The sequence below is a fragment of the Apodemus sylvaticus genome, chromosome X, assembly GCF_947179515.1.
Source record: "Apodemus sylvaticus chromosome X, mApoSyl1.1, whole genome shotgun sequence".
NCBI classification, from domain to species: domain Eukaryota; kingdom Metazoa; phylum Chordata; class Mammalia; order Rodentia; family Muridae; genus Apodemus; species Apodemus sylvaticus.
This window is the reverse complement of record NC_067495.1, coordinates 127,486,082-127,497,897: the sequence shown is the minus strand read 5'-3', so window position 1 is coordinate 127,497,897 and position 11,816 is coordinate 127,486,082. Positions and strand designations below refer to the sequence as shown.

The window sequence follows — 11,816 nt, the reverse complement described above, 5'->3', positions numbered from 1 at the left end:
ACTGCCTACAACCCCAACCCTTTGAGAAACGTATTAGGTAGATCGTATTTATAACAAAATTGGGGAATGACAGTGATAGCACGTAAAATAAAAATCAGGAGAAGAGTTAGTGAATTTATGCATGGCTTTCCACATACGATCCTGTCTTATTAGTCTTCTCTTTTCATAGGGGCATCACTCTAGTGTGTCTTAAGTGTGACTTCCTAGCCGATAGTTCTGGATTAGACCGTATGGCTAAACACTTAAATCAGCGTAAAACCCACACTTGCCAAGTTATAATAGAAAATGGTATGTACACGTGTCTGTTACTTTGAATTTATGATCTATGGGCTAGTCCTTTCTCTCTATCACAGTGTGAGCTCCTGAAAATTAAATTGATACTCAGTCATCGTGTATTACATTTATAAACATAAAGCCTTCTCTGATTTCAGTCACTGAAAGAACTGACACGCCTGAATCCGCCTCTCAGTAAGTCTAATTTTCATTCTGCACAATTTGATAGATTTTTTTAGCACTGTTGCAATTTTTAAATGAATCACTAATAGCAATGAAAAATATTAAAGTGTTTTTGTTTTTGTTTTAAAGTGGCACATTCAAATAGATTCCTGCTCTATGAAGCCCACACAACCTGAAGCAAGACAAATTGGAAATTCCTAAGTTCAACGATATGAAATGTTTTCATAAAGGCAGTTAAAATTCACAGCACTGGCTCTCATTATTTCGCTCCTTCCAACTTTCAAATGGCAGTAGATCCTTATTCCATCTTATCTTGGTGTCAGGTTAACCTATGTTAACATGTGCTTTTCCTCTCCAGTTGGCTCTGGAGAGGGAACTTTAGTTGCTGTAGTCTATTCTTACTTTGTTTCAGGTATTTTGTATTTTTCTCGGCTGTACTTGCCTTCTGAATATTACGTGTTAAATGGTATAGCTAGTCCGGTTTCTTTTTTTTTCCGTTTTGTCTGCTTCTTAATTTCTTATAAGTCTTGGTGATTGGATAGCTGTCTTATTCCTTCATTCTTTTTATGTCATTGATTTATTTTTCAGATGCAAAAGCAACACAGAAATTTCAAAAAATAAATGTCCAGTGTACTGCTGGACAATGTCCCCCTTCAATGAACACAACTGATGACTGGTCTCTCTTTCCAAGGAATGTGATTTAATGACTGTGAGACCTGCTTCAATATGTGGCCTTAGGATTTTATCACTTCTTAGGCAGAGTCCTTTCCTACCCGACTGGCCTTCCATGAGGCTGATAGCGATCTGGCCATTGATGCCAGCAAAGTGTACCAAATAGATTTGAGCACAACTTCTCTCTGAGGGCTTTGGTTCTTAAGTGTAAGCTTATGAGCTTGTTCTAATTATGAAAGCCCATCAAGTGAGTGAAGGTTGCATTCATGTTCTTGGAAAAACGAAGCTTGTGAAGTTATGACTCCAAAGTAAGCTATGTATGTTATCATTTAAAGTTTTAGCCACCATTCCACAAGTCTTTGACAATTCTAGTGTTTAATAATTTTTGAAAAATTAAATTTTAATAGCTTAACTTTTGTCATTCACCAGATTTATTATCTGCATTTGCAGTGTCTGCTTAATTCTCTTCTTTTGCATTTGCTTAAAATGCCAAGAAGTTTCTTTAAAACTCTCTGCCTATTTCTGCAACTACCTATTAGTTTCTCTTTTTTTCCTTTCCTTTTTTAATTTTTGTTTTTGAGGCATGGTCTCTGTTATATTGCCCTGGCTAGCCTGATACTCACTAGCTAGATCAGGCTGACCTTGGACTCATAGATTTCTGCCTGCCTCTTCCTCCCAAGTGCTGGAGTTAAAAGCATAATTGGTATCTTTTCAGTTCATTAGACATTAATATATGTTCTCTCTATCTTGGGACTATCATAACATCTTAGTGGTCAGGAAATGAAGACAAAGAACAAAAAACGCGCTTACAGATCTTAAAAGAAGTTTTAAGTTACATTTCTATTAACTTAGAAATTATCCTCTTAGCCATTAATGTAATTCCTTAGATGAAGATAATATATTCAAAAAATATTGGGACCAAAAATGCACTTGTTTCTTGCCCACATATATAGAGAGAGATGTATATTTTTTTATGTTGGTGTTTGTTTATTTTGGTTACATCAAATATAGATTTTTCTGAACAGTTTTGATGTTACTTATTTTTTTAATAAAATTTGTATTGTTAAACACTCTTGGGAATTATTTTATAATAAATAAATTGAAATAAAAACCTAAAGATTATACCATCTAACAAGAATTATTTTCCTTCTCACATAGAAGACTGTCTGCTTTGTCCATTAACTAAGATCTTTATCTGTTGACTACATCTTGTTCTGTTTCCTTAAGTACCCTTAAAAGCTCACTGTTTATACTTTACTAATGTGAACTATTTTACAAGCTAGCAAAAGATGGACTAAAGAGATGGCTCAGCTGATAAGAACACTGGCTGCTCTTCCAAAGACCCAGGGTTAATTACTAGCACCCAATAGTAGCTCACAACTATCTGCAACTTCTGTGCCAGGGATTCTGATGTCTTATTCTGGCCTCTGCGAGCAGTCAGCATACATGTGGTACATGGATGTACGTGGAGGCAAAACACCCGCACACATAAAACATAAGAAATAAAAGAAAATTTGAAAACCCTAGAATTTTCTATGTAGCCCTGGATGTCTTGGATTTAAAGGTGTGTGTCACCATGACTGGACCAAAAAAAAAAAAAAAAACCAGCTAGCAAGTGGTCACTTGTTATCTAGTGTATTCCTTGCAACCATAATCAAAGTTAATTTTCATACTGATACCTGCTACCAATAGTATTTCAAAAATCTTTGGGATTGTTTTATTTTGAAGTAGTGACTTCGGTGATGCTCTAGGCTTTTATTTCTGTACCTAACACAAGGAATTTTTTGGTCAGTTTTACTGTTTTACCACTCAATTTTTAAAACATCCTGTTTTTAACAGTATTAATGAAATCCCAATTTTTAAGTGTTAAACTTTTACCAAGAAATAACTTCTAACATAGTTGAAAAATATGGATAAGTACATTCTTGGTCTATGTTTAAGTCAGGAATATGGCTTTCTGCTATCCCATGGGACTCTGTTTCTTAAAGTTCTGTGTCTTGTAATATTTTTTAACTTTTCTTTACATTTCAGGTGATCAGTATAAGCTTGCTTATATAAGTTTTCCTTGGTAGTAAAGAGTTTTATCTTGACACTCTTCCGTTTTCTTCAGGCTGTTCTAAGTTTTTTCAGCTTGATATAGCCATTGCATGAAGCAGCTTAGTGGCTTGCACTCCCCAACTGAATAAGAAGTACAACTGGTTTACTTTCAGTTCATTACCATCAAAAAGATTAAAGGGATAGAAAATAGTCCTAGGGAAGAAAGATAAAAAGGTGGGTTATTTTGTGTAATTTTCAGAGATTGTTTAACTCCCATCTTTGCCATTTATAAAGGAAATGTATTGTGTTCTTGGAGACCCCTGAAGCTAGTGGAATTGTGAGTTCATCTAATTCATCCCCTTCTTTTACAGGGATAATACCAGTGCCCAGGGAAAAAGAAAGTAATATACTAAATAGTTTGTGGCTTGTTAAATGATTTAAACTTGAATACAGGATTCAGAATGAACAGAAGTCTTTTTATACAGCTAATAGTATATATAGCTACAATACAAGACTTTGAAAGTTCAAGAAAATGTTAATTTATTAATGCAAAGAATGTGAAACCTATTAGAACAGTTCATTCTGTTGGTGCTTTACTCATGTACCTGTGTTTCTAAAGACCACATCATCTCCTAGCTGACTTATGAACAAACTTCCAGTTCTGAATATAGCTCCTGACAGGGATATGTAGACTGTCTTAGTTAAAGTTTCTATATTTGTAAAGAGACACAATGGCCACAGAAAGTCTCATAAAGAAAAACATGTAACTGGTGCAGGCTCAACATTTCAAGGGTTTAGTCATTATTATCATGGTGGGAAGGTTGGCAGTGTGCAGGCAGGCATCGTGCTGGAGAAGGAGCAGAGAGTTCTACATGTGGCTAGGAAAGCACTAGGAAATGATTGTCATGTTCAGCATGGTTGATCATCTGAGATGTCAAGTAAGTGTCCACTTCTGTAAGGCCACATCTATTCTACCAAAGACCACAGTTCCTAATTGTGCCACTTCTATGGACCCATGGGGACCATTTTTAATTCAAACTGCCACAAAGACTAATCAGATTCTACTTATCCTTGTCTGGGTTTTAATTGGCCTAATGATCCTAAGGTTCCCTTGGCTGGCTGTATCAATTGTTTTTAACTGTAGTTCTTTTGGAAGGAAGATAGACATCTTGTCCCCCCCCCCCCAAAAAAAAATAATAATCTCTTGAGCTGGAGAGGTGCCTCAGTGGTTAAGAGCACTGACTGCTCTTCTGAAGGTCCTGAGTTCAAATCCCAGCAACCACGTGGTGACTCACAACCATCTGTAACGAGATCTGATGCCCTCCTCTGGTGTGTCTGAAGACAGCTATTGTACTTATATTAAATGAATTAAAAGAAAATACAAGAAAAATTATCACTAAATGGGTGGTAGTGGTGGTGGCACACCTTTAGTCCCAGCACTCAGGAGGCAGGAGCAGACAGATCTCTTGAGTTCAAGGCCAGCCTGGTCTACAAAACAAGTTCCAGGGCTACACAGTGAAAACCTATCTTAAAAACCCAATAATTACTAAACAGGAGAGTCTTAGATTCTTGCCCCTCATTTTGACAACACATAGTTGGACTTCTTTGGTTTCTTCAGCAAACGTAATAGAAGTAAATAAGTCTTAGGTGCTTCACAGTAAAGGAAGCAACAAAGACTTGGGAAATACCTAACAGCTCAATAAATGGTTGTAAGAATTGATAAAAGGATTACATGAGATTAGAAAGTTTCTGCAAAGCAGCAAATGAAGCAGAGTGATGTGATGACCTACCAAACAAGTGACAGAAATACAAACATTGGAACAAATCAGTCAACTGAGCAGATATTTCTCAAAAGAAGTCGAGAGATGGTTTATCAGTAGAGATGCTCTCTACTGGCCTCCTTGGTAACTACATGCATGTGATGCACAGACATGGAAAAGCAGCAATACACATAAAATAAAAACCAAAGAGCATACACGGGGTGGTTCAAGCCTCCCACCCACTTCCTCCCAGCACATATGCAGCTGAAGCCTGCCTTGTCTGGCCTCAGTGGGAGAGGTTTCACCTAATCATGTAGAAAGGTGATGCCCCAGGAAAGGGGGAATGCCCAAGGGTAGTAGGAGGGGGAGCACCCTCTCAGGGGCAAAGAGGAGCAGGTGAAGAACTCTGGGAAGGGGGACTGGAAAGACGGGCAACATTTGGAATGTAAATAAAAGGTTTTTTTAAAATGTCTTAATTTTAAAGAAAGAATACAGCTGTTAGGATTGCTCAGTGAGAAAAGGTCATGCCACCAAGACAAACTTGAGTTTGGTCCTTAGAACTCTCAAGATGGAAAGAGGAATCTGGCACCTACAAGTTGTCCTCTGACCTCTACACACGTGCCGTGGCATGTGTACACACAATAAATAATGTATCTTTTCCTTAAAAGATATACCAATGGCTGATAAATACCAAAAAATATGTGCTCAACACCCTTAACCATCTGGAAAAGGCAAAGTTAAAGTACATTGACTTTCTATCTTGCCACACAGTCTATGAATGGCCATCATCATAGGGTTGTAAGGAGAGAACACTTTCAGACCACTGGTAAGAATGTAAACTCATGAAGCCACAATGGAACTCTCGGTGAGGTTCCCCCAAAAAACTAAAGGAGAAGTACCACATAACTCATCTCCTCTTCTGCTAGATACTTGAAGGACTCTGAGTAAGCATATTACAGAACTTCTTGCATGTCTATTTGTTGCTGGTCCATTTGCAATTGTCTGGATGTGAAGGACCTAGACCCTCCTTAACAGGTGAGTGGGGAAATGAATGAGTAAAGAAAGAGTGGTGCATGTGCTCTGGAGTTTTTGTCAGTCATAAAGACGATGGTAATTGTGTCATCTGCAGGGAAGTAGATATGAGTGGAGCTCATTGTGTTAAGTCAGACTCAGAAAACTGTCATGTTTTCTTTCATATCTGGAAAGTAAGTGGAGTGTGTGTGTGTGTGTGTGTGTGTGTGTGTGTGTGTGTGTGTGTAAACATGTTGATACATCTGGGTATTTTGCCTGCATATATGTATGTATGTGTGTATGTGTATGTGTATAATATATGTATGTATACACACACTCCATGATATGTATACACATATTCCATGTGTATTCAGGTGCCTTGAAGTATCAGCATCAGCACCACTAGAACTGAAGTTAGAGGTATTGTAAATCATACTCTCTGAGTGCTAGGAGCTGAACCTGGGTCCTAGGCAGGAAAATCAAGTACTCTTAACCACTGAGTCTGCTCACTAGCCAGTCATATTGTCTCCTTTTATAAAGAGTTTGGGTTTACTTTTCCTTAAATTGTGAGGAACTTATTCTTAACACCTCATATACCTATTTCTAACCTCATATACCTTAGTTCTCTGAAACTCAGTGTCTTTCAGTAGCCTTGCTCTTACTAGTTTTTGTATTTAACGAGTGGGAACTTCTACTGTTTTAATCATTTATAATGAATATGTATGTCATATATACACATGTGTAGATATATATCCATATATGACATATATTTGTCATGTGTGGTGGAGCGTTTAGAGAACGGCCTTATAATAATGGTAATGTGTGTTAACTACTGTTACTACTACTACTAATCCTTAGGAGTGACACTGGAATATACATGCCAATGAAATCTAGCAGTTCATAAGTACTGTGGCTATTCATAACTTTTATTTATCATTCCCAGGTCTTGCAATATAATGCTGCTCAGTGGAGGATTTTGTTTTGCTTGTGGTTGTTTGTGTTTGGTTTTTTGTTTGTTTGTTTGTTTGTTTTGGAATGGAGTGGGATGGGATGAAACAGACTTACTATGTATCCTTAGATGGCCTGAAATTTACTATGTAGAGCAGACTGGCCTTGAATTCCCAGGGGGGACATACATAAATTATATCTTCCTCTAGATGGCTGAGAAAAAGAGATGTGTACCTAAAAATTAAGATAATACTACCTGCCGGGCGGTGGTGGCGCGCGCCTGTAATCCCAGCACTTGGGAGGCAGAGACAGGCGGATTGCTGAGTTCGAGGCCAGCCTGGTCTACAGAGTGAGTTCCAGGACAGCCAGAACTACACAGAGAAACCCTGTCTCAAAAAAAACCAAAAAAAAAAAAAAAAAAAAAAAAGATAATACTACCTTTCTGAAAAACATTATAGAATCCTATCTCATTTGGAAGAAAACCTTCCTCTTACATTTAGGAAAAAAACCTTCCTCTTACATTTAGGAAAAAATGTTCCTCTTACATTTAGGAAAATAATGTTTTTTTTTTGTTTGTTTGTTTTTGTGGGGTTTTTTTGTTTTTTGTTTTTTTGCAGTGCTTGAGATTGAACTCAAAGCTTATGCTAACCTATGCTAAGGAGTTAGTTATATACCTAGTCTTTTAGCAGAGGTGTGGCTTCAAACTTTTGTTTTTGTTGTTGTTATTGTTGTTGCTGCTGCTACTGCTGTTGCTGTTGCTGTGTCCTTGGTTGGTTTTGGGTTTGTTGTTGGTGATGGTGGTAGTGGTAGTTTGTTGACACAGGGTTTCTCTTTGTAGCCTGACTGTCCTGGAACTCAGTCTGTAAACCAGGCTGGCCTTGAACTCACAAAGATCCGCCTGCCCCTCCTTCCAGAATGCTAGGATTTAAAGTGTGTGCCACCACTGTCCGGTTTGGCCTTAAACTCTTCATCCTCCAGCCTCAACCTCCCAAGTATTGGGATTATAGGCATGTGACAATGCCTGGGAATCCATGAACAGAAGGATTTTGCCTGTGCTGGTGAATTTCAGCATGATGGAGGCAGAGGCAGGATAGTTTGAGGCTACTCTGTGCTATATCTTGAATCACTACTCTAAAAATTTTTATTACTTATTACCAGGAATTCACTTACAGAAATCTTGGCTATTTACTCAATGCTTTTAATTTTTTAAAACATGTTATATCAATAGTAAAATGCCCTTGTTTTAAGTAAGTAAAAAGTATATTTGGGATTGTTCTTTACCATGATCTCCATTTCCCTCTTCCATAGTTTTCCATCATAATCTATCTGATTAGATGAATTATTGCATAATCTAGTAAGAAGGGGTCTTTATTTAATTGTATTGCATTTATTGAGTCATTTATTATGAGTTTATGGGCATGGGTGTGCACATGCTATATAGTTCATGAGTGTACGATGAGACACTTTAGGAAGTCTGTTCTACCATGTGGGTTCTTGTAATCAAACTCAAGTTTGGCAATGGGCATCTCCGTTGTCTGAGACATCTCACCAGCCCTGGAATGAGATATTACCATTAAGCAAATCTTCAGAGCCTCCAAACATAAGAATTGTTAGTAAATGAGAAGGCTATTTAAACAGTTGTCTCTCTATTGATTGGATCAGAATGCCCTAAAGACAATATGAAATATTTTTTATTGACTAAGTTCTTTGTTCACTTTACATCCTGAAGGCAACTTCCCCTTCATCCTCCCTCCCAGTTCCTTCCTCTCACCTCACCTCCCTCCCTTGAAATAGTTTGTAAAGTTGATTTAGGGCCAGGGAGTGGTTGGTGGTGGCACAGGTCTTTAATCCCAGCACTGGGGAGGGAGAGGCAAGCAGATCTCTATGAATTTGTAGCCAGCACAGTCTGTGTAACATAGCAAGCTCCAGGCCAGCCAAGGTTACATAAAGACACCCTCAAATGTAACAACACACAACAATATGTGGAAAATACAATATGCAATTATCTATCCAGAAATTGTATTTTTGCTAAAGTTATCTTCCTTGAATCTTCCAAAATTCCTGAGCAAAAAAATTTCCAACCCTATTTTATAGATAAAGACACTAGGTTAACATCTTTCTGAAAGTAATGATATCAGGAAGTACTGACATTTGCATGAGACATTCTTTTCCTTGCCTTATTTTAGTAAAATTAGATCATTTTCTTCCTACTACAAAAGGTTTTTCGAGGTTGCAGGGCAGGAAGGTTGAGTTTTTTGGTTTGGGTTGATTTTATTTTTGTGGTGGTGCTGGAAATGGAACTCAGGTCTTCACGCATGCTAGACACCAGCAGCTGAAGTGGTAGTGCATGCCTAGCATCCCAGTGCTCAAGAGACTGAGGCAGAGGAATTGAGAGCTTCAGCCTAAGCTGTTACATATTGAGCTCCTGGATAACCTGAGCTACAGAGCGACACACTGATTCATAAAGGCAAAAATAATAGTCTAATAGCTGATTACTTCAAGCCAAAAGGACATGTAACTTTTTACATTTGGCTTGCACTTTCGACATACAGCAAGTCATAATGGCTCTTTCTGGAGGGATAGCCTTCAAAAACCAAAGCTGAGAAAGGCCTTGGTCACAAGAGACTGGTCATTAAGGCTACAGCGACCTTGAAACAAACTCTTTGACTTAACCCTTATCTTCAAATACATCCCCACTGCTTATCTCTGTAAGGACAACCTTAGAATTTACTACCCTAGTCCAGATAACAAACAGACATGTTATTACTTTACAGATTTATTGTCCTTGACCTAAAAAGTATGAATGCATCATGCTTTGATCATTTTTTCAGAATCCAAGGCTGTGAAAATTTCTGTGTACATGTAAAATTAATTGAAAAAAATCAATGATCTTGACAAAAATTGATCTTATCAATCAGCTCTTGTATGGATTGGGCGCATTAATCTTGCCAAGGAACCCACACACTAAGAAGACTAGAACTAACCTCTTTGTCGAGTAGTCTGCTTCCATTCAGTGAGGTCCCTGGAAGGATACTCAGGACAGTATCGGAAGTTGCTTCCCTTTATTTGATTTTATGTTTTTATTATTGTTTTTTGGTTTTCCAAAACAGGGTTTCTCTGTGTAGCCCTGGCTGTTCTGGAACTCACTCTGTAGACCAGGTTGGCCTCAAATTCAGAGCTCTGCTTGCCTCTGCCTCCTGAATGCTGGAATCAAAGGTATGTGCCACCACTGCCTGGTACCACTTTATTTGAAGTATCTTGATTTCCATGCAGGATTGGTGGGTAGGCTCAAGTCAGCCAGGTTTCTTTACCCATGATTCTGCTTAAAGCTTCTTCTAGTCATCTAAGATGCAATGCAAAGTCACAACACTTATTGTGGAAGAAATAAGTACCAACCACAGAATGAGAGCCACTCATAAATTCATTTCTTGTTCTGGTACAGCCGCATCATATATGAGCTCCTAGATAGCCTGAACTACAGTGAGACACTGACTCAAAGGCAATCAATATGCCCCCAAAGCAACAGGACTAGTTACTTTCCCTGGCTTCAGAGTCTGTCCCTTGCCCAGGTGACATGGGTTCTAACAGGCTTCCCTGCAGAGAGGGAAGCCCGAGCGATTCGACGTGGAGTAATCCCAGTACACCTTCAGGCCATTTCCTTTTTGTGAGAATATCCTAGCTTCTGCTGTCTACGTGCCTGAGTTGGGACTAGGATTTGTTCCTGCTGCTTGGGCAAATATTCAGGAACTATTCAGTTAACAGAGAACCACTTTGCTGCATTCACTGACTTCACCAGCAGGGGGCGTGTGATAGGCATGCAATCCACCCCCTAGAGCCAATTTTGTCGCTTGCATCTAGAGTGGCTCTCAGTGTGGAAGTGTTTATACTCAGGATTAGTCTTCCCAAGTCTCTTGAAGTTAAGAGGCTCTTACCTACTAGTTTCAGGCAAACGGCCCAAGGACAATGAGCATGACCAAAACTGTTTCATTTTTCTTGCTTAGAGTCTGAAAGGATCCACTTCACCCAGTTGAGTTCCCTGGAAACCCGGAGTGTCCCCTATTGTTCACACAGCTGGCTTTAATGTTGTGGCTCAAGAAAAATAGCTTTTGCTCTTAGAGCTTGCCAGAAAGCTTAAAGAAAGCTTCACACAGCCGGGCGGTGGTGGCGCACGCCTTTAATCCCAGCACTCTGGGAGGCAGAGGCAGGCAGATTTCTGAGTTTGAGACCAGCCTGGTCTACAGAGTGAGTTCCAGGACAGCCAGGGCTACAACAGAGAAACCTTGTCTCGAAAAACCAAATAAAGAAAAAAAAAAGAAAGAGAGAGAGAGAGAGAGAGAGAGAGAAGGAAGGAAGGAAGGAAAGAAAGAAAGAAAGAAAGAAAGAAAAAGAAAGAAAGAAAGAAAGAAAGAAAGAAAGAAAGAAAGAAAGAAAGAAAGGAAGGAAGGAAGGAAGGAAGGAAGGAAGGAAGGAAGGAAGGAAGGAAGGAAGAAAGAAAGAAAGCTATACACAGAGGCAGTTGGGGGCACCAGAGAATCATCTGTAAACATTTTTTTAAAGTTTTTTTTTAAGATTTATTTGTTATATGTAAGTACACTGTAGCTGTCTTCAGACACACCAGAAGAGGGCATCAGATTTCATTACAGATGGTTGTGAGCCACCATGTGGTTGCTAGGATTTGAACTCAGGATCTTTGCAAGAGCAGCCAGTGCTCTTAACCACTGAGCCATCTCTCCAGCCCATCTGTGAACATATTAAGAATTCAAATTCCTGAACCCCACTTTAGAGCTTCTGGATAAACTGGGTTGGAACTCTGCACTGTAACTAATTGAGATCCCACAGTTAGCTTGAACCAGCATTTGAGAACTACTAATTCAAGAGACTCCCAATTGAGATGGTTCATCGATCCTAACACCCCTGCACAGCCCTTAAGGT

At 38.8% G+C, this 11,816-nt stretch overlaps 1 protein-coding gene across 7 annotated transcripts in view; it reads left to right on the top strand.

The window, feature by feature from the left end:
• Positions 1–700, top strand: part of Znf280c (zinc finger protein 280C) — a 50,493-nt gene extending 49,793 nt beyond the window's left edge. For 6 of the 7 annotated variants that reach the window (XM_052170944.1, XM_052170940.1, XM_052170942.1 and 3 more), the window contains 3 exons: positions 170–288; positions 432–468; positions 586–700. In XM_052170944.1, coding sequence (XP_052026904.1) covers positions 170–288; positions 432–468; positions 586–601 — 172 coding nt within the window. In that variant the 3' untranslated portion in view covers positions 602–700. The remainder of the gene's footprint in view (positions 1–169; positions 289–431; positions 469–585) is intronic. The other variant, XM_052170945.1, reaches the window with a different exon arrangement.
• Positions 701–11,816: the final 11,116 nt, after the last annotated feature.